This window comes from Patiria miniata, unplaced genomic scaffold (genome assembly GCF_015706575.1).
Source record: "Patiria miniata isolate m_02_andy unplaced genomic scaffold, ASM1570657v1 HiC_scaffold_8, whole genome shotgun sequence".
Classification (NCBI taxonomy): Eukaryota; Metazoa; Echinodermata; class Asteroidea; order Valvatida; family Asterinidae; genus Patiria; species Patiria miniata.
Genome location: NW_024037075.1, coordinates 11,950,984 through 11,978,245, shown reverse-complemented (window position 1 = coordinate 11,978,245; position 27,262 = coordinate 11,950,984). Strand labels below are relative to the sequence as shown.

The 27,262-nt window shown below is 39.7% G+C and overlaps 2 protein-coding genes and 1 long non-coding RNA gene across 3 annotated transcripts in view; 1 reads left to right on the top strand and 2 right to left on the bottom strand.

Annotated features, from left to right (window-relative positions):
* Nucleotides 1–2,049, top strand: part of LOC119719733 (formin-like protein) — a 33,425-nt gene extending 31,376 nt beyond the window's left edge. The window contains exon 27 of the mRNA XM_038189230.1: nt 679–2,049. Within this exon, the coding sequence (XP_038045158.1) occupies nt 679–803 (125 nt within the window). The 3' untranslated portion in view covers nt 804–2,049. The remainder of the gene's footprint in view (nt 1–678) is intronic.
* A 5,092-nt stretch (nt 2,050–7,141) lies between these two features.
* On the bottom strand, nt 7,142–9,143 carry LOC119719436. Its single transcript, XR_005269932.1, has 3 exons — nt 9,104–9,143; nt 8,234–8,327; nt 7,142–7,334 (listed from the first exon to the last, which is right to left on the bottom strand). It is a non-coding gene; the product is annotated as an uncharacterized LOC119719436 (long non-coding RNA).
* Nucleotide 9,144: 1 nt separating this feature from the next.
* Nucleotides 9,145–27,262, bottom strand: part of LOC119719732 (formin-like protein 2) — a gene marked incomplete at its 3' end in the record, with an annotated part of 31,663 nt that continues 13,545 nt past the window's right edge. The window contains exons 2-24 of the mRNA XM_038189229.1: nt 26,795–26,878; nt 26,443–26,523; nt 25,876–25,955; nt 25,340–25,423; nt 23,342–23,504; nt 23,047–23,123; nt 21,793–21,886; nt 21,226–21,303; nt 20,481–20,591; nt 19,373–19,522; nt 18,845–18,946; nt 17,394–17,637; nt 16,435–16,587; nt 15,758–15,882; nt 14,889–15,091; nt 13,843–13,990; nt 13,267–13,353; nt 12,526–12,675; nt 12,011–12,140; nt 10,966–11,129; nt 10,325–10,426; nt 10,115–10,153; nt 9,145–9,183 (exon numbers count right to left, since the gene is read on the bottom strand). Coding sequence (XP_038045157.1) covers nt 9,145–9,183; nt 10,115–10,153; nt 10,325–10,426; nt 10,966–11,129; nt 12,011–12,140; nt 12,526–12,675; nt 13,267–13,353; nt 13,843–13,990; nt 14,889–15,091; nt 15,758–15,882; nt 16,435–16,587; nt 17,394–17,637; nt 18,845–18,946; nt 19,373–19,522; nt 20,481–20,591; nt 21,226–21,303; nt 21,793–21,886; nt 23,047–23,123; nt 23,342–23,504; nt 25,340–25,423; nt 25,876–25,955; nt 26,443–26,523; nt 26,795–26,878 — 2,688 coding nt within the window. The remainder of the gene's footprint in view (nt 9,184–10,114; nt 10,154–10,324; nt 10,427–10,965; nt 11,130–12,010; nt 12,141–12,525; nt 12,676–13,266; nt 13,354–13,842; nt 13,991–14,888; nt 15,092–15,757; nt 15,883–16,434; nt 16,588–17,393; nt 17,638–18,844; nt 18,947–19,372; nt 19,523–20,480; nt 20,592–21,225; nt 21,304–21,792; nt 21,887–23,046; nt 23,124–23,341; nt 23,505–25,339; nt 25,424–25,875; nt 25,956–26,442; nt 26,524–26,794; nt 26,879–27,262) is intronic.

Sequence of the window (27,262 nt, the reverse complement as noted above, 5' to 3'; positions counted from 1 at the left end):
CCCCTATGAGTTTAATTTAATTTCAGTCACGCATCACTGCACAATAGTCAATTGATCACAACATTTTTGGACCCTGTGACAAGTTCCTTGCCTTAATCAATTTTAGTGCTGCGTTATGTAAGCTGCGTAAAATCCTACATGTTGTGAAAAAAAGGCTGATGTGGTTTGGGATTGGAATCATTTGCCCTTGAGCATTAAACTGAGGTCTTGCCATGATGACTGATAGCCAGGCAAATGATTCCAATCCCAACCGCAGCCCTTTTCACAACATGCAGGATTTTACACAGCTTACATAACACAGCACTGAAATTGATTAAGGCAAGGAACTTGGTCACAGTGTCCAAAAATGTTGTTGTGATCAATTGATAATTGTGTGGTGATCCATGCCTGAAATTAAATGAAACTCATAGGGGTTTAGGTCAAGGATAACACAATCAAAACATTTCAAAATTGACTTCATGGTTTTGTAGTTACTTCAAAAATAGTCAGATGGACACTTTTTGGGGGGCATACTGTAGAGGTCTTTGCTGTCTGTACTGTCACCAAACAATTGTGACAAAGTGTCATGCCCAAGGACAAGGTCAGTAACTCTTGTGTATTGGTTTGTGAGAGTTATCCTCTGTTTTTTTATTAACGTCGGGTCTCAGTTTTGAAGATTTTCTGTCCTTGTTTTTGCAGATTTGAAAAATGAGCCTTACAGAAGGGCGGACGGGATCCGACGCAGTCTGCGGCGGAAGCAGCAGGAAACCTACGGCCTACAATCCTCTCCAATGAAATGGTCATCTGAATCAGCTTTGGCATGAAGAGGTCCAAGATGAAATACCCCGGGCAGAAATAGGTCGAGATCCCCTCCCACCCCCCCCCACCCACCCCCCCACCCCCCCACCCCCACTTGCCACAAAGTTTCCTATATTATCTGTCCCAGATGACTTGATGGGTGTAGTGCATTGAACTGGACCGCTTCAAGTTCCATTTGTAAATATGAGGGGCTCCCCTGATCTTTTTGTAATAATTACGAGAACTGACTCTGTGATATTTAAACAAAACAAGGAGGATTTACTTCATCCAAGAATGTGAATAGGTGGAGCTCCCCTCGCATCAAAGTGCCATATTAAAAGAAAGTGAATTGTTACTTTTTTTGTAAATAGTAATTGTTCATTACTTTTTTATAGTTTAAGACTTGAAAGGATTGAGCTTCCCCTGTGAGGGGTGCTACCCCTAAAACCAATTATAAAGAGGCATTTAAATAATCAACACAGCAAAACGGAATGGTATTTACTCTGAAGCTCGCCCAAGAAAGAATAGGACAGGCACCCCATTTAAAATGTTATGATTTTTTGTAGCTCATTTGTTATGCAGATGTAATTTTTAAAAAGGCTTTGATGAACTTAAAATGCTTTTCCGTTCACAGATTTTTGAAGTCTTTGCCAAAAATATGCCAGTTTTTGTAAGAAAAAAAGATCTTTTGAAATATTCAGATAGTATTTGCTCTTAATAGACTTCTGTGTAAGGACGGGAAATCAGATTTTGACAAGACGCAAGTGCCAGGAAACATCCACCTTTTGCATTTTTATTTTCTCCTTGGATGTTAAGTATCCCTTTCACCCAAAAGTTTTTGGATTTCTATATTTCTTCTTCGAAGTACCACTTAAAATTTCTTGACATTTGTGATCTACTGGTTAAAATACCAAACCACAGTGGTTTTCTGTGATAGTCTTCAATCTCTGGAGAGAACTTACTTGAGAAAACCCTGTTGAAAAATAAAATATGATAATGATGCCAAAAATCCCCCAAAATTTTCAAAACAGTTGAACTACAATAAAGTGCCTGTTATGTCGTAACATTTTTACCCACGAAGTTGAACCTTCTAACGACATTATTGCAAATACAAGTTCAAGTGAAAAACAAATTGCATTGAAATTGTTTATGTACGTTTATCCCACTGATAGTAGTTTTTCTCCATTCTTTTTGGAGCTTTTTGGAGCTTTTTGAAACTTGCGAACAATACATGGACATTGTACAAAAATTTAAGTATGTTTTCATATTGTAAATTATTTTTTAAAAACCATTTACCATTAAGCATTTTTATTTGCGCATTTTAAAAGTCAACTGTTTTGAACTATTTGTTTTTTTATTAATTTGAAATGTTTCTTAACTTTTGTAAATCAATTTTTTTTTACATCACAATGTGCAACTATCTGGCATGAGCTTCCATATTTTGTATGGTGGTGGGAACATAGTATAACTTTTAAGCCAATCCAGAGCAACCATTTACGTCACGTGATGTCAGATAAGCCAATCATATTGCCTGTTTTATAGCCTTAGGTTCTGAGACTCTGTCCATCCACCAATAAGACACAATTCAGGATCACATGGTGTCAGAGTAGCCAATCAATTGTCATTTCTTTTAAACTTTTAGGGGGAAAAAAATAAGCTGAGCCTGAAATTAATTTCTCAGAGAAGAAAAAGTCTGAAGACAGAACCAATGGATATTGCTACCGATATGCAAAAAAGTGAAATACGTTGTAAATTGAAAGTAAATGTATATTTTTTATCAAAATTACAACTTTTAGTGTGTTTTACTTGTACATTCTAGTATTCTTATTTTTTTCTTAGATAAACTTCCTCAGTCTGGGGTGATTCTGTTCACAACTTTTATTCTCATTATAGTCACCCTTTTGAAATTCATCCTTTTCCTTTTTTTCTCCTACACTTGGTATCAGTACTGGGCCTCAACATTTTGAAAGGGATCACAGGGCATTTGTTAATGTTGTTTTATTCAATATTTGTTTTTAGACAGTAATTTGGTGAGATTTTCTGGTCTTTGGTGTCGCTAGTAACTGATCTTTGACAATTACCTAAACAAGTAATATTTAACCAAACGAATCAACTGCTGGTTTTTTTTTACATTTTTTTTTTTTACATTGAATGCAAAGTAATAAAATGTCTCAATTTGTATGGTCAGAAATTGTGAATAGCGCCCTCTGTTGACCTTAGAGTCAAGTCGTTTGAACTTCGCCAAGTTGAACTAAACCAAATGTCACGCATTTTATTATGGGCACCCGAGATACAAATGCGTTGCAGAAGTAAGAAATAAACAAAATTGACAGGTATTTTGTCTTGCTTCCGTGTAAGAATTAGGTCCTATTTGAAGGTTAGGTTTTCACAGAGTTTGAGACAAACATTTTCCGCAAAGCATTACACAGTGGTGGCCGCCAATATTTATCACGTATTATTTATATGGGTGTCGGACGCTTCGCCCCATTTCCACTTTGCCCCATGTCACTTCGCCCCTAACCACTTCGCCCATCCCCACGCGGCCCCATCCCTACTTCGCACCATTCCCACTTCGCCCCATCCCCAATGTCCCCCATCCCCACTTCGCCCCATCCCCACTTCGCCCATCCCCACTTCGTAGCCCATCCCCACTTCGCCCAGCCGTTACATGTAAAAAAAAAAAAAAATCTCATCTATTTTATTGGCATAACAACAATCCCAAAAGATTCACTAATTGCTGCTGCGAAAATCATTGACTGATATCTGCTTGGTGTCATCGAATGAGCATTTTCTTTCCAGTCCCCCTCAACCTGGAGCTCCTAGCCCGACTGCGTCTGGCCGTACAGTACTATCGCAAGCTCTGTAGTACGGCCAGACGCCCGATGCTTCCAAAAGACTGAATTTTGTTGGCCGCCGATGTAGCGATTTTGCTACATCTTTCGATCGCAATTATCTTTTCATCCAGGACACAAATTTCCAAAGTTAAGGTTCGTAGTCGTAGAGCAACTCATACCTTTTCGAAAAACGTTCTTTGGTCTCAATATTTTCATCCATCTGGCCACAAGACGAATTTCAGTCATCAGATTCCACAAATATCGTCCCCCATGCGATCCCCCATGCGATTTCAAAATGGCGGCCGCGCTGTAATGTATGCAATATGCAGGCGCGCCCGCGCAAACTCATGAATATGCATAAACAGTCTGTGACGTATGACCTCGTGTTTTTGGACGTGCGTGCGGCCCCGTGCGGGGCCTACGTCACGAGGTCATACGTCACAGACTGTTTATGCATATTCATGATTTGCGCGGGCGCGCCTGCATATTGCATACATTACCGCGCGGCGCCATTTTGAAATCGCATGGGGATCGCATGGGGGACGATATTTGTGGAATCTGATGACTGAAATTCGTCTTGTGGCCAGATGGATGAAAATATTGAGACCAAAGAACGTTTTTTTCGAAAAGGTATGAGTTGCTCTACGACTACGAACCTTAACTTTGGAAATTTGTGTCCTGGATGAAAAGATAATCGCGATCGAAAGATGTAGCAAAATCGCTACATCGGCGGCCAACAAAATTCAGTCTTTTTGGAAGCATCGGGCGTCTGGCCGTACTACAGAGCTTGCGATAGTACTGTACGGCCAGACGCAGTCGGGCTAGTAGCTCCATGGTTGAGGGGACTGAAAGAAAATGCTCATTCGATGACACCAAGCAGATATCAGTCAATGATTTTCGCAGCAGCAATTAGTGAATCTTTTGGGATTGTTGTTATGCCAATAAATAGATGAGATTTTTTTTTTTTTTTTACATGTAACGCTGGGGCGAAGTGGGATGGGCGAAGTGGGGATGGGGCGAAGTGGGGATGGGGCGAAGTGGGGATGGGGCGAAGTGGGGATGGGGCGAAGTGGAAATGGCGAAGTAGGGATGGGGCCGGTGGGGATGGGGCGAAGTGGTTAGGGGCGAAGTGACATGGGGCAAAGTGGAAATGGGGCGAAGCGTCCGACACCCATATAAATAATACGTGATAAATATTGGCGCCACCACTGTGTAATGCTTTGCGGAAAATGTTTGTCTCAAACTCTGTGAAAACCTAACCTTCAAATAGGACCTAATTCTTACACGGAAGCAAGACAAATACCTGTCAATTTTGTTTATTTCTTTACTTCTGCAACGCATTTGTATCTCGGGTGCCCATAATAAATGCGTGACATTTGGTTTAGTTCAACTTGGCGAAGTTCAAACGACTTGACTCTAAGGTCAACAGAGGGCGCTATTCACATTTCTGACCATACAAATTGAGACATTTTATTACTTTGCATTCAATGTAAAAAAAAAATGTAAAAAAAACCAGCAGTTGATTCGTTTGGTTAAATATTACTTGTTTAGGTAATTGTCAAAGATCAGTTACTAGCGACACCAAAGACCAGAAAATCTCACCAAATTACTGTCTAAAAACAAATATTGAATAAAACAACATTAACAAATGCCCTGTGATCCCTTTCAAAATGTTGAGGCCCAGTACTGATACCAAGTGTAGGAGAAAAAAAGGAAAGGATGAATTTTCAAAAGGGTGACTATAATGAGAATAAAAGTGTGAACAGAATCACCCCAGACTGAGGAAGTTTATCTAAGAAAACATAAGAATTACTAGAATGTACAAGTAAAACACTAAAAGTTGTAATTTTGATAAAAAATATACATTACTTCATTTACTTTACAACGTATTTCACTTTTTTGCATATCGGTAGCAATATCCATTGGTTCTGTCTTCAGACTTTTTCTTCTCTGAGAAATTAATTTCAGGCTCAGCTTAATTTTTTTCCCCCTAAAAGTTTAAAAGAAATGACAATTGATTGGCTACTCTGACACCATGTGATCCTGAATTGTGTCCTTATTGTGGATGGACAGAGTCTCAGAACCTAAGGCTATAAAACAGGCAATATGATTGGCTTATCTGACATCACGTGACGTAAATGGTTGCTCTGGATTGGCTTAAAAGTTATACTATGTTCCCACCACCATACAAAATATGGAAGCTCATGCCAGATAGTTGCACATTGTTGATGTAAAAAAAATTGATTTACAAAAGTTAAGAAACATTTCAAATTAATAAAAAAACAATAGTTCAAACAGTTGACTTTTAAAATGCGCAAATAAAAAATGCTTAATGGTAAATGGTTTTTAAAAAATAATTTACAATATGAAACATACTTAAATTTTGTACAATGTCCATGTATTGTTCGCAAGTTTCAAAAAGCTCCAAAAAGCTCCAAAAGAATGGAGAAAAACTACTATCAGTGGGATAAACGTACATAAACAATTTCAATGCAATTTGTTTTTTCCTTGAACTTGTATTTGCAATAATGTCGTTAGAAGGTTCAACTTCGTGGGTAAAAATGTTACGACATAACAGGCACTTTATTGTAGTTCAACTGTTTTGAAAATTTTGGGGGATTTTTTGGCATCATTATCATATTTTATTTTTCAACAGGGTTTTCTCAAGTAAGTTCTCTCCAGAGATTGAAGACTATCACAGAAAACCACTGTGGTTTGGTATTTTAACCAGTAGATCACAAATGTCAAGAAATTTTAAGTGGTACTTCGAAGAAAATAGAAATCCAAAAACTTTTGGGTGAAAGGGATACTTAACATCCAAGGAGAAAATAAAAATGCAAAAGGTGGATGTTTCCTGGCACTTGCGTCTTGTCAAAATCTGATTTCCCGTCCTTACACAGAAGTCTATTAAGAGCAAATACTATCTGAATATTTCAAAAGATCTTTTTTTTCTTACAAAAACTGGCATATTTTTTGGCAAAGACTTCAAAAATCTGTGAACGGAAAAGCATTTTAAGTTCATCAAAGCCTTTTTAAAAATTACATCTGCATAACAAATGAGCTACAAAAAATCATAACATTTTAAATGGGTGCCTGTCCTATTCTTTCTTGGGCGAGCTTCAGAGTAAATACCATTCCGTTTTGCTGTGTTGATTATTTAAATGCCTCTTTATAATTGGTTTTAGGGGTAGCACCCCTCACAGGGGAAGCTCAATCCTTTCAAGTCTTAAACTATAAAAAAGTAATGAACAATTACTATTTACAAAAAAAGTAACAATTCACTTTCTTTTAATATGGCACTTTGATGCGAGGGGAGCTCCACCTATTCACATTCTTGGATGAAGTAAATCCTCCTTGTTTTGTTTAATATCACAGAGTCAGTTTCTCGTAATTATTACAAAAAGATCAGGGGAGCCCTCATATTTACAAATGGAACTTGAAGCGGTCCAGTTCAATGCACTACACCCATCAAGTCATCTGGGACAGATAATATAGGAAACTTTGTGGCAAGTGGGGGTGGGGGGGTGGGGGGGTGGGTGGGGGGGTGGGAGGGGATCTCGACCTATTTCTGCCCGGGGTATTTCATCTTGGACCTCTTCATGCCAAAGCTGATTCAGATGACCATTTCATTGGAGAGGATTGTAGGCCGTAGGTTTTCCTGCTGCTTCCGCCGCAGACTGCGTCGGATCCCGTCCGCCCTTCTGTAAGGCTCATTTTTCAAATCTGCAAAACAAGGACAGAAAATCTTCAAAACTGAGACCCGACGTTAATAAAAAAAACAGAGGATAACTCTCACAACCAATACACAAGAGTTACTGACCTTGTCCTTGGGCATGACACTTTGTCACAATTGTTTGGTGACAGTACAGACAGCAAAGACCTCTACAGTATGCCCCCAAAAAGTGTCCATCTGACTATTTTTGAAGTAACTACAAAACCATGAAGTCAATTTTGAAATGTTTTGATTGTGTTATCCTTGACCTAAACCCCTATGAGTTTCATTTAATTTCAGGCATGGATCACCACACAATTATCAATTGATCACAACAACATTTTTGGACACTGTGACCAAGTTCCTTGCCTTAATCAATTTCAGTGCTGTGTTATGTAAGCTGTGTAAAATCCTGCATGTTGTGAAAAGGGCTGCGGTTGGGATTGGAATCATTTGCCTGGCTATCAGTCATCATGGCAAGACCTCAGTTTATGCTCAAGGGCAATGATTCCAATCCCAAACCACATCAGCCTTTTTTTTCACAACATGTAGGATTTTACGCAGCTTACATAACGCAGCACTAAAATTGATTAAGGCAAGGAACTTGTCACAGGTCCAAAAATGTTGTGATCAATTGACTATTGTGCAGTGATGCGTGACTGAAATTAAATTAAACTCATAGGGTTTAGGTCAAGGATAAGGAGTATCAACACAATAAAACATTTTCAAATTGACTTCACGGGTTTGTAGTTATTTCAAAAGTAGTTAGACGGACACTTTTCTGGGACATACTGTACATGAGTACTTTTCATATGTGTGTATTATTTGTCACTTTATTAGCAAAAAAGATGAGCATCAGACTATCAAACATGAGTTTTGTCGTCTTAAAAAAAAAAGGTTGTTTCTGTACCTGAGATGATATTTTCTATGGCTCCGTCTGAAGCTTCTCGCCTCTTGTCCTGGTGGTTCCTGTGTTTCTTCTGCAGCTCAAGCACCATGGCGTCCTGCCGATAACAAATATAAAAGAACAATCAAGGATGAGATTTGAAAACCAGTAATTCAAAGTAACATTTGTGATGAAAAGTTAATTGACTGCAGGCCATAAATTAGAAGTACGCTCGTAGCTGGGAAATTTTCTTCGTGAATGAGACTGCACCTTTAACTGATGATGAGTACTGTAAAGCTAGACTGCTTTCAAGACGACTAACAGCTACTTAAAGACTAATCAAGAAGCCACACCCATGTTAAAGATGCATTCCCCGCTTTTTTTACCTCCAAAATAGATTTGTTTTTATCGATTGCTTTTTCCTAAGAAATATAAAAGTTATTCACTTTTGAATGAGACATCGACCGAAAAACATCCACCGATATTGATTGAATTATTTCCCAGAAAAAATGGAATTATTGGCTACCGGACAATAATTCAGCTCTCGCAGGGTGATTAATTTGTGCGCAAATGATCTTCCTTTTTCAGAGGGTTGCCGACACCCAAAATCGGAATAAAGTGGGTTTTTTTTTGTTAGAACATACATACAAATGAAAAGTCGTTAGGAGAAAAACATCCATTCTTCAAAGAGCACAAAGCATCCGTCTTTAAGCAATTTGTGAAATACCTTGGCAATCGAAGTGGCATTGAGCATGTGTGTGTGACCTGTGCATAAATATGGCATACAGTACACTTAAATAATTGGTTTTGTGGCCAAATGGATTTATAACGAGTTAGTTTTTATAATTGGAGAGGGACAGAGCAAACAGCGCCCTCTAGCGGTCTGTCTCATACCTGATTGACCTTTTTCTGATCTTTCTGCTTGCGAGACTTCTTGCCGCCTCAATGTTTGCGGCTGTCTCCAAAGCAGCCTCCTACATTGTGGAATAAAGAAAACAATTGGCATAAATAAACATTCTGATCAAATACTTATAACCCTCAATTTCCCTTTCAAATTTGAACAAAACAAAAAAATAAAAATGACATTTGTGACCGGCTCCACAAAAAGGGTATTATGTCGCAAAAAGGTGAAATTGAGTCATATACATGTTTGGAAAGCCCACAGTGTAAGCTTTCATTTGGTGTATAATAGAGCTCCATAGCCCCTCTCGTTCTGGAGACATGACGTATTTGTATTGATTAAATCCTTGGAGTTCAAATTACACAACTGAGAAACAGGCTTTGAAATAGCTGCCTTTGTTGTAGAACAACAGAACGACGCACACAAAATGGTTGGTTTTCCCTTTTTATTCATCAGAACCAACTTTTCTGTGAATGAAACCTGAAACTGTAGGTATTAAAGATGTCATTCACGACAAAAAAATGAAATCATATTTTGACAAAATGTTCACCTTCTCAATGTTGAGCGGGTCATTACACAATAATGCTCAGCGCGACTTAATATCCTATTTTGTGGAGCCGGTCACATTTATGTGGTTAAAACAGCTAACAAAATGTAACTCTTCAGAATCAACTTTTCTGTGAATGAAATCTGAAACTGTAGGTATTAAAGATGGCATTCATGACAAAAATGAAAATCATATTTTGATAAAATGTTCACCCTCTCAATGTTGGCCATTACACAATAATGCTCAGCGCGACTTTATACCATTTTTTGTGGAGCTGGTCACATTAATGTTAAAAACAGCAAACAAAATGTAACTTAGGAACAGTTGTCTCATGTAAAAGTAATGTTACACTAAGACTGACAAGAAACCACCCCCCCCCCCAAAAAAAAATAATGAATTATTAACTATATAATTTCAAGTAAGTATTTCTTGTTTTGAAGTGTGGTTGCCATTTTACCTTTTGCTTTTTCCGATGCTCGTTATCTGCTTCTGCTTTCTGTTATGAAATCACAAAATAAATGACTTTTAAATCTTGCAATGATTTCCAAAAAATAAATTTCAATGTAAAATTTGGACTCGAACTCTCCAACTCTCCACAACTAAATCCTGCATTTTCACCATCCCTGACAATTATGCAATTTTGACGACAGGGACAACGAAGATTTACCTTGTAAGCGTTGACAAAACGCTGGAAGAGGGAGAAGAACGTGCTGGGCGGGCACATCTTGGGTTTTTCGCCGTAGTAACCGACCGCTTCATTGTAGGCCTCCTAGCAACAAGAACATAGCAACCATTCCAAAGAACCAATCAGACACTTCCTTTTTGAAATTTTTGATTAAAAATTATATGTTATAAATTCCTGCTTTTTTTTACATTTTATTTAAATAATCTTAAGAAATAATTTCAAAATTAGAATCAAGCCTTTTTCTCAAACCTGCTTAACGGAATAAAATATTGCTTAGGAGTTTTTTAACCGAAAAAATACTGCTTAGAAGGTCCGGTGTCACATGAAAATCAGACTTCTATGAAAATCTGACTCCTTCACCCTTTTATTGGTTAAACCCTCTCACAAGACCGGTCACTCTCCTAATTATCTTCGCTAAGGAATGCGCAATACTACCAATGAGTCCGTATTTCACAGAAACCTAAGTTCACGCTACACCGGTTACCATGATCTGCATATTATACAATTGGTTCAATGCCACAAATCTGCTGAGTTAGTAAACATTCTTAGCGTATTTACGAATTTGATAACTTTAGTTTCAGGGGTGCCACTCCCAAAAAATAGTACGGAGAGCATATGTTTACCTCTGCTTTCTTCATGTCGCTGTCGACCTTCTTGACTTTGTCTTCATTTGCCAGGAGGAAATCTCTCAGGATCGAGTTGTCGTGCTGCTGGGCAAACTCTCGCTTGCTGAGCTGGATGCCCGACGTCAACTGCCTGATATCTATCACCAGGTTCTCCAACGAAACTACGGAGATTATGAAAAGACTGGAATTTTAAAAGGTCTGAAAGTAATTTGCAAACTCAAAACGAGTCTTTGAAAGTTGGACAGCTGAATGGGAGCTGAGTGCAGTTAACTCATACCTATCCTAGTGACACAAAGATGGTCGGCCGACCACTGTTGGAAATTGATGCAACGCTTTCACTTTTCTCAAAATAGCAGCACACCAGATGCCATGATTTCACAGGATGCTTGGGACTATTGTTCTCTTACAGTCAAGTAAGGTACTTCATAACAGTTTGGTAGTTTTGTTTTCTGAAGTTTGTAAATGTTGTATATTACCTTTAAAGGGAATATACAACATTTGCAAACATCAAAAAAAAACTACCAAGTGTTTACGAAATACCTTACAAGGATGTTGGTAAATGACAGTCTAAAGCATCCTGTAAAATTATGGCACCTGGTGTGAAGTCCTTTTCAAGAAAATGGTATTTTTGTATACATTTCCAACAATGGTCGGCCGACCACCGTTGGAAAAACCTAACTATTTTTCAACTACTGCTCCAAATTTACAATTTTGTTCAGTCCAAATTTTGTTTGCTATTGGTTACATGTTCATGAACGGGTGCAGGCCAGCTAGACTGGTTCCCTTACCGTACAATTTTCCGGCATCTGTAAATTGATCCATTTTATATTTAGTGGAGTCAGGGAACCAGACTACTTGAACAGTTTTGTTTTTCTTCGTTTTGCCAGCATTTTCAACACAAAACCTCTAAACATGTCAGTGTAACAATATTTGATCTATTATACTAACCCCTCAAATAGTTAATTTCTGAAAATTACAGCAAAAGCCAATGATGTACATTCCCTTTAACAATGAAAAACTAAAAACCAAGGGTTTTTCCTACCTGCAGCTGCCTTTTCAACGTACTGTAGATCCAAGCAAAAATCTGACGTACCGGGGAACTTTTGATGAACCGTCTCCACGATGTAGTGCAGTAGGGTCATAGACCGGTCAGTGGACTTGGTATCCAGTAACTGAAACAAAAGCCAAGAAATTATAGAAATACAGATATCAATTATCAAACAGAAGTCAAAATGTGAGGCAAGATTCCGTGAAATTAAGAAGGGGAAGAAAAAAAAACAAAAAAAACTGTAGGGCATGCTTACAAAGTTCCGTAGACACAACTTTGCTCCTGTTGACAAAATCAATTGGGGTAAAATATCCTGCTTCTGGACATAAGTTCTAAATTTGCTAAGCACAGAAAATATACGCTTAGCAAAAGCAGGTAACCGGCAAAAGCAATGTGTAGTGTGTGTGACTGGTACTCCACCGATTGTTTACTGATCAGAAAAATATGCTAAGTAATATTTTTCTGCTTAAAAATTTCTTGATGTTTTTTTTGTTTTTTTTTGTGCTTACCGTGTCCAGACTCTGCAGCTTGAACCCATAGGCTGCTCCTCGCTTAGCGCTGTTCAAGTAGTTGCCAAACGCTAAGACAATCTCCAAGATCTTCTTGAGCCGGGCGGAGGTCTTGATAGTGAGTGAGGCCGACGTTATGGCATTCAGTTGCTGACGGAAAGGAATCGTTAAAAAGTGAATTGAATAAGAAATGGTTGTGTATTTTGTGGATTTCTTTAATCCTGAGAAGACAAAAGCTTGAGCAATTTACAGGGTATTTTTACAGCTTAATTTACTGACTCTCTGAAAGTAGTTTTGAAATTGTAGAAATTTGTCTTTGGAGTATTGATTTACTATGTCAGATTTGGTAACAAAGATACATAGTTTAGTTACTGCACAACGTAAGTTACATCTTTGAGAACAAATAGGTTTACTCTAAACAAATTTAATTTAATGAATGGCAAAACCTAGTTTGATTTACATCACCCCGACGCAAAATTCCATCTTTAATATGAATAGTTATGCAGTACCCGCTGCTATGTACATCAGATTCGAACCAGCCAACCGATCCCGTTAGCTCGGTGGTCGAGTGGTAAGACGTCTGCACTACAAAGCAGGAGGTCGTTGGTTCGAGTCCCACCCGAGTGATTTTGTCCAACTTTTCACTCGGGAGGTAACACACTGAGTATACAGTGTTTATACGTCGGTGAAGGGCAAAACCTAGTTTGAAACTTAATTTGGGATGACAGATTAGCATCTTACTGGTTTGATGGCCTTAATCGTGTCGTCAAAGTTGCCCATGAAACTCATGATGGCAAGACGGTCGGACAGTCTCTCCACTTTGGACAACTGTGGAGAAAAAAATGGTAAGATTATTAAAGTTAGACAGTGGAAAAACCCATAAACAGATGAGTTTTATAATAAAAGAAACAGTAAGAAGTTAAATGGGTTTAAAAAAAATAATTTCAGTTCAAATTTTTTGGATGAGGCAAAGTTTTGTACTAAACAAAAGTCGTGTGGGAACCAGTCAACAGTACTGAACAATACATGCCATTCTAGCTGGTAACCAATATTTAAGTAAAACTTGTTAATTTTTTAACTTAGGCTGCATCCGAATCAGGTCTAGGTCTGCGCCTGTTGAAAATACGCGTGGAGGCACTGACAATAGACGTAGCTGTAGCTCTGGAAGCCCGTTTCGGACACAACCTTACACGAATCATGAGGCAATTTTTCAAACTGAGCGAAAGCCGTATGGGAACCAGTCCGCAGTAATGCACAATACATGCCATTTTAGCTGGTTACCAATTTTCGCTAACTAGGTCGTTTGTTTTCACTTACGCTGATCATCAGCCTATCTTCTTCTGTCAGTTGCTCGATAGGTTTCTTGTCTTTTTCGTACTGTTTGAAGACTTTGACCTCGCCGTCATTGGGCAAGAATCGCTGGAGTTGCTCTACGGTGTCCAGTTCCAACAGGTTCAGATCCAACCTGGGCAAAATTTTTTTTTTAAAATTTGAGCCTGCAAATTATATATTTTTTTAAGACAAATTTTCTTTTTGGAGGGGGAAGTGGTTCTGAGGTTAGGAGTGGGATTCGTCACTGGAGTCAGGCATTATAGTCTAGCAATGATGTGTCCTCAGGCAAGCTACTTTACCCTTATTTACCTCTCTACATTAACCCTCCTGCTATTTAAGCAGTCACGGACAGTCAAAATTCACTTCCACTTCCCAAGCTATACTTTTAACAAAGGCTAGTCACCAGCAGTCAGATCGTATGTCAAGCAAGTACTTTGTCTAGTCAAACTGGGTCAACAGACAAAACAGGCAAGTTGTGGTCACAGCTGTTTTATCACTCACCCGGAGTCAAAGCATAGCTGTATCAAGTTACTTAAACAGTCCAAGGCAGTCAATCCTGCTTTATGTGGGCTGGGCCCCTTACGGGTTGAAAACAGTTACCTGATTGATTTGGACAGCAAGGACAACTTGGCACAGAATGTATGTTTGCATAGGAGGGTTAAGGAGATTTATTGGAATTGTAATATGTCTTGTGATATGACTTGTAAATTGGTCTTGTCATTTTGTCTTCTGGTGGCTTTGTGATGAACTTGTGATTTAGTTGTGATTGACTTATCATCGAATCGTGATTGACTTGTGATTTAACTTATGACAACCTTGTGACTGCCTTGTGACAGCCTTGTGACTGCCCTGTGACTGCCTTGTGACAGCTTTGTGACTGCCTTGTGACAGCCTTGTGACAGCCTTGTGACTGCCTTGTGACAGCCTTGTGACTGCCTTATGACAGCCTTGTGACTGCCTTGTGACAGCCTTGTGACTGCCTTGTGACTGACTTATGATTGACACAGTATTTGGGTGAAGAAAACCCTTACTTTTTGATAGCCTCTACGATCTGCTTGACAGTCAGCTCAATCTTGCGCCTCATGATGGAGATGTTCTGCAGTCTGTTGGGATCCAAGAGAGACTGTTGCTTCTTCTTGGAGGGGGACTTCTTGGGCCCGTCCTTGGCTGTGAAGTTGCCAGCGGACTGGTTCTGAGTCTTGAACATCTCTTCGAAATTCTCAAAGTTGATGTCCTGCGGGAGATAAGAGAAAAGAGTGAATGATTTCAAAAGTTCATTTCAGTCATTTCAAAGGCGGTATTGAAAAGTCTTCAGACTTGAGATTTGAACAGAGTCAATGAAACATGTTGTCCTTGGGCAATACACTTTACTGCAAGCACAGTGCTCTACACAGCAGCGTGGGGATTTAAAGGTTGCAGGCCAGTAAATCGGTCCAAAATCGCCTACGCCGGCCAAATCACGATTTGCATGCCCTCAAATTCTTCGTTATTTGAGCATATTGTGGGCCATGAACTTGAGGGTTTGTTAAAATATGGGTGGAAGCCGTGCACAGGACTGTGAGCTTGTAGTTCTGTGCAATTTGGATGAAATTGGAGCCCTAAAAGCGCTCTATTTGCCATAGAGTGCAGGCGTCGGTTTTCCAATGGCGATGGTCTTCAGGACCACTTTAAGGGGTGATCATCTTCGGATGGAAATTTCTCCTAAAAGTCATTAGTTAACCCCCGAAAATTGAAAAGAAAATGAAAGATGATAAAATTAGCTTTAATTTGATGTGTGTCTCGAATACCTTGGAGAGTTGTGAGTATTTTTCCTGAATTTTTGAAGTGGGGGCAATTATCGTTGGGGTCTACGGCAGTTTATTTACTGGTCTGCAACCTTTAGTTACTGCCTCCTACCCACCTTCATGACTTTGGTGTCGTCGAGTTCACTGAAGACCGTGCCCCCGATCTGGTTGGGCTTGAAGGCGACCCAGTTGAGGAGCGGGAGACGATATTTGGTTCGGATCTTGCCTTTTATGGTCACAGCTGAAACCAAATTTTGTTTGCCGTTATTAGGGAAGTACAAGAAATGGGGAAAATAGAACAAGTTTCAGTCTACAGTGAAAGTGAAAGAAATGCAATTTTTGATGTCAACAAATGTGATGCGATCAAGCTACATGAGTCATTTGTCGACCACGGTCCAATTTTTTTTATTACACATTTGAAAAGAGCACAATCTCAGCATTACTGCTGTGAAAAATGCATGCTGATACCATCTTTAGTTAATAAATTATGGAAGTTGAACACCAAGAGATGTGATGAGGTGATGTGATGAAGTGGCCCTATTTTGGCCTGAATCTCCAAATGAAAATTCCCGACAAACAACTCATTTAGCTTGATTGCATTACAAATGTAATTTCACTGTAACATTTATTTTAACCTTTAAATTTGCTCTAAGAATGAACAGGCTTTAAAAGAGGAGGATGAATGCCGTAATTTTGATTTACGTGAACAAAATCAAATTTATCAGTGTCAGAAACTGACAATAACGTAAACAACACACACAAGGTAAACAACAACAAAGATAGAAGAACTTACAGCCATCGGGTGCCGCTCCGAAGATACCACCAGGAGGTGGGGGTGCTCCAGGAGGGGGTGGGGGTGGGGGCACACCAAACATTGGGGGTGGGGGAGGGGGTGGGGGAACTGCACTGGGAGGGGGAGGGGGTGGGGGAGGAGGGGGTGGGGGTACTGTAAAAGAAAAATGAGAAAACGAGTTGAACAATTAAGTCAATTGGCTGATATTCCATTGGGCCGAATTTTTTTTTTTTTTTACAATTTGGTAACAGTTCAACACACTAGAATGATCATAAAATGATCAATAATAATTTTCAATGGCTCACTTCCAACTTAAAGGGAAAATACAACATTTGCAAACATCAAAAAATAAAAGAACCAAATCATTTTGAAAACCTTGCTGGACTGTTAGTGAATGACAGTGTAAAGCATCCTGTAAAATCATGGCACCTGGTATACTGTCATTTTCAAGAAAAGTGGTATTTTTGTATCAATTTCCAACGCTGATCGGCCGATCAACGTTGGAAACAACTGGCTTTTTTTCAAATACTGGCCCTAATTGACCATCGCACTTGTTTGCAATCGATTACAAACCTATGAACGGGTACGAGCCAGCTAGACTGGTTCCCTGACCTTACAATTCCCCAATGTATGTAAACTGCTCTGTTTCTTCTTATATGGAGTCAGGGAACCAGACTACAGGAAAATGATCGTTTTACTTGCTTTTTATAGCATTTTCGAACCCAAAACCTCAAAATGTCAGTGTAACTATATTTGCTATATATTTCCAACCCCCCAATTCCATCCATTTCTGAAAATTACAGCAAAAGCAAATGATGTATATTCCCTTTAAGTTCAAAACACTGACATAGTCTTAAAACTGATCATTTGAAGTTACTCTGGTAAAAGTAATCGTTACTTTCAAAGAGCTAAGAGCAAAAGACCATCTCAGCGAATTCAGAACGTCCGTGTCTACTTACGGTCATCTGGGGGTGGGGGGAATCCCCCACCGGGTCCGTCACCGGGTCCGAAGCCTCCTCCGCCACCAGGTCCGCCACCACCAGGCCCGCCAGGTCCACCTCCGCCAGGGCCACCACCTCCCCCAGGGCCGCCTCCCCCAGGGCCACCGCCCCCGGTCCCGCCCCCGCCACCGCTCCCCGGCCCTCGGGCTATCGACGTCCGTTTTAACGTCTCGATCGTGACATCGGCTTCTCTCTTCTGGGTCTTCGGATCAAATTTTAAAAAGCAGCAGAACATTTAAACCTTTGGAGAAGATTCCCGACATATTTACTTGCAAGGATAAAAGTTTCACAGGATTGCTTGGGTTCGAACCCACAACCCTCTATTTACAAGTGCAGTGGAGCATTAACAAAATATCAAGAACAGCAATTTCCAACCGATCCCGTTAGCTCGGTGGTCGAGTGGTAAGACATCTGCACTAGAAAGCAGGAGGTCGTGGGCTCGAGTCCCACCCGAGTGATTTTTCCAACTTTCACTCGGGAGGTAACACACTGAGTATACAGTGTTTAAACGTCGGTAAAGGGCAAAACCTAATTTGATAAACAGCAATTTTGTCTTCTTAAAATGTACATCACCAGTTGCAAAAGGCTGCAGGTTTTGTCAAAATAAGGAAGACAATTATGGTCTTTTTATTAGCAAATTCGTATCTGCCATCACTTCCAAACCCTTCTAGTAATTTTTTTTGTCTGCATGTGGTTGTCATTTTCTTTTCTGTTTCATTTTTGTTGGGTTAATTCTCATGAGATTGTAGCCTTTAGTCAAGTCCCACACGCCTATACCCGGACCATCCGGACACGTAACGCACCTCGGATGCTGGCAGGTAAAAAAGACTAGCACGAGCGGCAAAGCTGCGAGGGCCTTTACTATCTCGTGGAACTAATCACTTATTCATTTATTCATGTAATATAAATCAAGCAATATAAACCAATCATCTAACGGTGGTTTGCGGTTAGCAGCAACAGCACACGCGCCATGGCGCGCGTGCTGTCTGGCGCCCGATGACGGCTGATTTACATTAGTAATTCTGCATTTTCATTGGTCAATTCACAACGGGTAATGCATTATGCATGTCTACCAAATCAGTAGACAAAATGTAAAGAAAAACATAAGGGTTCTCCACGAGATGGTAAAGGCCCTCGCGGCTTCACCACTCGTGCTAGTCTTTTTATGTGTCAGCATCCAGGGTGCGTCACGTGTCCGGGTAAGCACGTGGGACTTGACTAAAGGCTAATGAGATTGAAGAGCACAGAATGTGTAATTGGATTCCTGCGCAGTGTTGATTCTCAAGGATTCTGAGGAAAAAAATTGCCTGGGGAACTTGTGTTAACGTCTAGACAGCAAATCAGACATTGATACGGATCAACAACTTTCTATGATGGTCGATTTTGAGATGATCTGGTACCAGACGCACCTTGAGCGATTCCAGGTCTTTACTGGTCGAGGCAAGCTCCAGCTGCAACTCAGCTATTCTGGAGAGAGACGCGTCTTCTTGTTGTCGTAGCTGCTCGTTCGTCTACAGAAGTAAGACAAATTGGACAAATTTAGTCTAACGTACTTTTAGGTCTGCCATCTCAGTAAGCCTATACTCTATATACTCAGGGGTATCACACATAAACAAGAAAACATACATCCCAAAACTGTGAGAAGTTTTCTGAAAAATCCAATTTTTTTAATGATGAGGTCGACAAAATTGATAAGTAAAAATGATTGATGCACAGTCAACAGAAAAGTTATTTGTTGGTTTGGCTGTTTAGCAAAATAAAGTTCAAATTAAGGCTGAACAAAGAAATTGACTTGAGTGAGATTTGAACCTGTAACTTCCGGATTACCGTTGCTCAACCAACTGAGGTATCAAAAACGTAGGAAATGGCAAAAGGGGATCACTTATAGAGAACACAAACTTTGCGGGAAACCCCGGGATAAAGGATTTTTGTTTTACCTGGTAGAGGTTCTCTTCTAGCTGTCCCACTCTCTCGAGTGCTAGGTTCTTAGTGTCCGAGTCCTCCATCAGCTGGCCGACGTCAAACATGTTATCCAGGTAGGCCTGGATCTGGGTGTGGAGGCGGTCACTCTCCGTGTTCTTCAGTTTCTGGGAATTGGAGGGAAGACGTGTGGGTCAGAACCTGAACTAGGACTTGATCTGGGGGGCTAGAACTGGAACAATACTAAAACTAGAACCAGATATGGAATAAAACTGAAGGCTAAAACCTGAACTAGGACTAAAACTGGAATGAAATATGGGATAAAACTTTTAGCTAGAACTGGAACTAGGACTAAAACTAGAACGAGATATGGAATAAAACTGACGGCTAGAACATGAACTAGGACTAGAACTGGAACTAGAACTAATAATAGAACCAGATGTGGAAAAAATCTGAAGGCTAGAACCTGAACTAGGACTTGAACTGGAATGAAATATAGGATAAAACTTTTAGCTAGAACTGCAACTAGTACTAAAATTAGAACCAGATATGGAATGAAACTGAAGGCTAGAACCTGAACTAGGACTAGAACTGGAACTAGGACTAATACCACAACCAGATAGGGAATAAAACTGAAGGCTAGAACATGAACTAGGACTAGAACTGGAACTAGGATTAATAATAGAACCAGATGTGGAAAAAATCTGAAGGCTAGAACCTGAACTAGGACTTAACATGGAATCAGAAATGGGATAAAACTTAGTGTTACAACCAGAACCAGGACTTAGAACCAGACCCAGATATAGGATTAAACTTTGGGCTAGAACCAGAGCTAGGTCTAGACCTAGAACCAGAGATCAAGTAGGCCTAGACCCAAGACCCATGGAAAAATATGAAAAACAAAACAGATCTTGCGCTGAACTTGGACCATGATAAATTTATAAACATCATGAGAAAAATAGTCAGAAAAAAATCTGAGACCAACATCAGAAACTTTTGGAAGAACCACAGCAGAATCCTTAAGAAAATGGTAAATATAAGAACCAAACAAAAGAACCAAGGGCTAAATTGGCACTTGACAAGGAACCAGAACTAAAACCCAAAGAACCAGAGTATTAAACTCACCTCCAAGTACCGGTCCAGTCCCAGCTTGGTGAACTCAAACTGAAGATACGATCGGAAGTTCATCTCCTCCACTGAATGTACAACGATGTTGATGAACTGCATGCACGCCACCTATCAAATGAAAATCACAGACAAAAGAGTTGTTACAAGAATTATGATAATTAAAACAAAATCAAACTGATGATCAGAATCAACCAAGTTAGTTTTCAAGAAGATTCCTCAAGTTCCATGCTACACACATCTATAAAGACTTCATTCATAAATACCTAAGACAGTTTTTACCCATTCCTATTGGTCGAGAGCCAGGATTGTGGGTATTTTGAAGTTAATAGAACACTGACTGGTTTTTCAACACTTTTTCTGGCAACGCTGCATTCTGCGCCACACGCGCCAATCTCCATATAAGGAGATTTCTAGTATTACTCGTGCGAGGCACAAACCATAACAATTGCTAGAAGGGTGTTTCACAAAACATGAAGTAAAATTGTTCAACAAAATCGTTGGAAATTTATATTTTTTGACTAGTTTTGGCTTTTTGACTGAAGGTATTGATGAATGGGAATAAATAGGTTTCAAGCATATTTGTTAAAAACCAGCCAAGCACATATTTATTCCCTTAGTAAAACCCATCTAACGATTTCCAAAAATCAATTTCCATGATGACAGCAGGAAAATTAAAGTTGGAAAGAGGGAACAGACGGTTGAAAAGGAAAAAAAATGTAGAGGTGTTTTCAATCAAGCTTACCATGAAGTCGATATTCGTGTCTTCGTATTTCTGGAAGTACTGAAACAGGTTCTCAAACCTATACCGCTCGCTACACTCCTGAAATGAACAATGAAAACAAAAATTGATATCGTCAAGGATTCTTTGTAGTACACATCAAAACTCGTCATTCAATCTCAAAGTCAGGTTTTTTTTATGACAGCACGCAATTAGTTTAGTTTGGATTTCCCCGGATTTAGGGATCAAGCTTTGCCAAAACATTTGTCTGCAGGATCTGCACCGTTTATTCTGACTCAGCAGGTAATACCTCCCTCACACAAATTCTTCAAATTAATTTTTCATCTTGGACAAAGACCCTGAAATTTGAGACCGACATGCAAGATTCTGGTCCGATTTATTTATTTTGTGAGCTTAGACATGTCAATCTCAGATCAACACTTCCGGAACACAACCAGAGTGATATCTACGAGTCTTCGTTCTGCGCTGCTTATTTTGATGGCTTAGCGGCCATAATCCGACATCCCCTCAAATTAATTTTTTTTTTCCTGGATGGGATTTCGTAAGTCTGGTTTCGAAGTCGTCACTCACCAATTTGAAGTTGTCGAAGGCACCCAGGATTATCTCGTGTCCTCCCTTGACCAGGCAGACCGCTGCCAAAAGCTCCAAGACTAAGGCTTTGGTTCTGGAAGGAAACAAAAAGAAAATTCTTGTATTTAAAACGGGCCGCCTTTCAAAAATTGCCCAATATTGCCTGTATTGCCCAACAGGTTTGTTAAAGGTAGAATAGATCATTTGTCACTTGTGCATTTTTGTCGTTTGAAGCAACAATAGTGCTCAAAATCTAAGGACGGGTGCTTAAAGGGAATGTACAACATTTGCTTTTGCTGCAATATTTAGAAATAAATGGATTTGGAGGATTAGTATGTATAGCAAATGTTGATAAAACTGAGTTTGCAGGTGTGTAATCAATCGCAAACAAAATGTGGAATAACAAAATATGAAAAATTAGGAGCAGCTTTTGAAAAGAAGCCAGTTTTCTCCAACGCTGGTCGGCCGACCAGTGTTGGAAAAACACACGTTTTCTTGAAAATGTCAGTACACCAGGAGCCCCGATTTTACAGGATGCTTTAAAATGTCATTTCCTAACAATCCAGCAAGGTTTTTCGTGGTAATTTGATAATTTCGTTTTTTGATGTTTGCAAATGTTGTATATTCCCTTTAACAGCTAACCTGCTGAACTTTTAGCTTGAGATTGCTGTATATTCTGAGAAAACAATATTCTAGGATCTCGGTTTTAAATTCAGAAGTTGCCGAGTGATATTGCGAATTGCGCCCGAAATCAGCTTCTGGAACACGTTCTCATTCAGCCGATTACAGCCACGCGATGTCACACACTGAACCGACGAATAATATCAACTGCGCTCGCGTGTGCATCGTGTCAACGCTTGCCCCCACCCATTCACAAATTCACCAAATTACAAACCAATTAGTAACGGAAATTTCCAGAAATGTGTCACTTGAATCATCGTTGGAAATGACCTTCTGTTATTGTTTTCTTCAAAATGACATTATGCCAGAAAGAATAATTTCACAGAGAGTTTAGTGTCATTACTATCTTTAAACCAAGTAAGCTTTTTAACAATAATTTGGCCAAATCCTTTTTTGATAGCTACAAATGATGTACTCTATCTTTAATTCAGGCTCAAGCTTATTTTTTTAATGACACCTTTTTTTCCCCAACTTTGGCTCTTCAAGGGTTTCATGAATGACTAAGTAGCAAGTCCACACTGTTTGCAATTCTTCTGCTGCTAAATAAATTTTTTAGATCATTTTTTCCCTTACCTTGGGCTCTTGTGGTTGAGACTGAGTGCTATTGCATTGATGCACTCGTTGTGGTTAATCACAAGGTTGAAGCCGTACTGCGGAAATAAAACAAATTAAGAAGAATGACTTGAAGGTATTAAATTCCCCTTTAAGAACAGAGTGACGTCGGGGGCTTGGATTGGGGGTTGGGGGGGGGGGGGGCTGCAGGCTTGGGGCAGGGAGGGGCTGGGGGTGGGGAGGGGTTAACGGCTGGGGGCGGTATTAAGAGAGTTGGGGAAAGGGGAGGAGAAGGTACAGGAGTGGCTCCAAATACCTGAAAATTCATGATGGCCCTGCAGCACATGATACAGACGTGGACGTCGTCTCGCGTGATGGCCAGGTGGTTGGGGGATCCGCCGGGCTTGGAGCTACGCCTGGTAGTCCGCATGCTGCGTGATGTGGTGGGCTTGGGGAGGGTCTCCAGCTGCTCCTCAAACCTGGTAGACAAATGGTACAAGAAGTCAGGGTACCATACACTGCAATGCATTGTGGGTTCAAGTCCGGACCTATAGTATTTGTCATGTTCCTTTTTTTTTCTCATAAACTTCTTGATAAAAGGTTTGTCTTGAAATACTTTTCACTTAGCATATAGAGGTGGGCTTAAGGAGGGTCTCCCGCTGCTGCCTAAAACTGGTATATAATTGGTGCGAGAATTCAGGGAACCATACACCATCAGAATGCAATGCATTATGGGTTAAAGTCCCTTAAACTTTTTAAAATTGTAATTTATTAATAATTTGGATTGTTTCTGGGGTTCTATTTTGGGTTTTTTTCCCCGTTTCTTTTCATAAAATTTCATTTGGCATCAAAACTTATATTAATGCTCTTAAAATGTTCAGTGATTTCAGATGATTTCATCCAATGTCGGAACTCAGCTTGTGATCATTAACGGCTGGCTTCTTTAAGCAAACAGAAGTCATGTTCCTAAATAAACGTTGACACGTCATTTTCTAAACACTTACTTCCCTCCAAACAAACATGCTGGCTCTGTGTCGATCGATAACATCATCTGGGAAATTAGCTTTTGTTTCTCAATTGTTTCTTTAAAGACAGCATTCAAGGATATGAAAACTAAAATTTATTAGTAGTAATTTTTTTAGTAATTTTGTCAGGCAATGGCCCCTTTCACTTTTGCTTTCTTACAGTATCGGTTAATAAATTTCCCCAAGTGAAAGAACTTTTTATATTCTGGGTTGAAGTGAAGTCGATCTGGCATATCAGGGTGAACTTTCACTTTTTATTTTTGTTGTAGAGTTTAATCTAATTACATTTTAGACTGAGGGGGGGGGGGGGGGATTTCCATGGAAGTGTAAGTAGGTCATTATACCTCGAAACTGAACGTTAATTGTGCCAAAGGGAAATGGTACTGCACAATGCAATATGAAAACTGACTACTCCAGATACCACTTTTCTCAGAAGTGCAAAGTTCACAGACATTTTATGGATGTAACCTTGTATAAACGTTGTACAGGTATTTCCCTTACAAGTTTATTGTGTCAGTTCACTGTCTATTTCACTGTTAAAGACAATGTACAACCATTGCTTTTGCTGCAATTTTCAGAAATAAATGTTATAGCAAATAATGTTAAACTGACTTGTTTCACGTTTTGGCTTGTAGATGCTTGAAAAACCAAGAAAACCAATCATTTTCTTGTAGTCTGGTTCCCTGACCCCACTTAAGATGAAACGGAGCAATTTATAGACTTTGGGGAATTGTGATGTCAGAGAATCAGTCTAGCAGGCCTGTACCTCTTCACAGGTGTGTAATCAATTGCAAAGAAATGTGAAAAAGTAGGAGCAGTTTTCTCCAACGGTGGTCGGCCGACCAACGGTGGTCGGCCGAACAGCTTTGGAAAAATACAGATTTTCTTGAAAATGTCAGCACACCAGGAGCCACAACTTTACAGGATGTTTTATACTGTCATTCCCTAACAATCCAGTAAGGTCTTTGGTGATAATTTGATCATTTTGTTTTCTGATGTTTGCTGATGTTGTATCTTCCCTTTAAAGGTAATATACATTTGCAAACATCAAAAAACAAAAGCCCCAAATTATTATGAAATACCTTACTTGACTGTAAGTGAATAAAAGTCTCAAGCATCCTGTGAAATCGTGGCACCTGGTGTGCTGCCATTTTCGTGAAAAGTGGAATTTTTGGATCAATTTCCAACGATGGTCGGCTGACCATCTCTGGGAATAACCTGATCTGGATCTGGACACCCAGTTTGGACACAGACTAATACTTGACTAGAGCTTTTTCTGATGTACTCACGTCATGGCCTTGTTGAGCCATTGGAGGTATTCCACAAGTACGTCAAGGCCTTTATTCTCCTCGTTCAGGAACTCCCGTACCCATCTAAGAATTGGAAGAGAAAAGTAGGGAAAATACAATGATTAATCAATTACATGCATCTGAAGAAGTAGAGTCGAGAAACGAAGTGGAAAAAGAGGGTTGCAGGGAGGGTAGGTGGGGTTGGGTGTGGCTGGGTGTGGCCCGGGTGTGGCCCAGTGGGAATGCATGGAGTGCCTAAGGTAGAGGTTGGGTGGGGTTGGACTGGAAACAAGCTGGTGCTGGCTCGCAATTGGTGAAAACAATTGTAGGTGGGGCTGAGGTGTAGACAGGGTGTGGTCAGCTCAGGATGGGTTGATATTGGGTGGGGTTGTTTTCAAGATGGGTTGGACTTTGGGGAGGTTTTTTTTTAGATGCGCTGGAATTGGGCGGAGTTGTTTTTGAGATGGGTGGGGCAGAAGTTGGGATTGTTTGGCATCAGCTTGTTTGTGCTGATTGTGAACTCTGTGTGTACTTACTGTATACTATTTGTTCGTAGTGATATTTCCAAGTCTCGTAAGTTCTGCGTGGACGTGTCAAATATCTTCTTTCTTTGGCGCTGTAAGCAACATGAAAGAAAAAGCAGTTGAGATTTGTTTATGAATAAAGCTAAGCTAAGGCCAAAATAAAATATATTCAGTCTCTGGTCAGACCAAAGTTCCGGAATTGACGCGGGGACGTGGCTTTTTTTTTTTTCTTCAAGCTTGGATTGTACAAACAAGGTGGGGTACTATTTTGCTTTTTTGGTGTCCTCATGTACATTGGAGTCCTCCATAATTTGCCTTGGTGCTCTCGATCATTTGCCTTGGTGCAATTTCCCATTCCTTGGTGCTCTTTGGTAAAAAAAAACTGAGGAGGTGCGGCAATAGAGGGCGCTGTTGGAGCTACCGCGGAACATTTTGGAAAAAAAAAAATTGACGCGCATGATTAAAATCGACGCGCGTGCTGACAGAGACCGACTAATTTTTTTTTTTGGCCTGATACATATAATTTAATATTTTTAAAAAAATTGTTTATTGAACTCGAATTGGACAAATGTTTCTCACCTTTGATGTGTTCCCCGGTTCCATCACCCGTTTGATTCGTAAGATGTACGTGTGTGGCGGATCCTTCGCAGAGACTTTTTCCTACAACCAAATTTAGAAACACATGTAGAAAACTTTGCCACAAACACCCAAAGACAAAGAGAAAACAGTGTGACTGACAAACAAACAAACAAACAAACAAACGGTGAGGTAGACAGTGCTCTCCTTACCCGGTCGCATAAAACAGACAGACACTAAGACAGTGCAACAGATAAACAACCCACTGACTGTGCCATCCTCACTTGATTACATACAAACAAACAGACACTTGGACAGTGTAACTGACAAACAAACAGTCTGGTACCCTGCTCACCTGGTCGCATATAAGATCCCATTTCTTGTCGTCGTCATACTGACGAAGGAGCCTTGCCTTCTCAGGAGGCAGATCCATCTGAGCCTGAAGTTAAGAAAAGGAAAAGAAAAAAGGACATATTAGGTTAGAGTGATAATTAATCGAGTTGGAAGATGGATGATGACAACAAATCAACAATCAATTTTTTTTATGGTTTTTTAATTGTTTTATTCCCCACCATTTAATATTGTCAAAGTTACAAAACTGCAGTATTTGTGTACTGTACTCCCCAGGATGAACGTTTCTTGTTTGATAGACGAAACAAATGTATGCTTGAATTAAATTTTTCAGAACCAACTCTAAACTGTCTCCTATTCTTCCTGTTGGTCCGTATTCAATTTGTTTTGTAATTTTTAAGACATTTGAATGTTAATGTGGCTTTGAAAATGAAAAACTTAAAAATTAAACATTTGAAAAGGGAAAATGGTT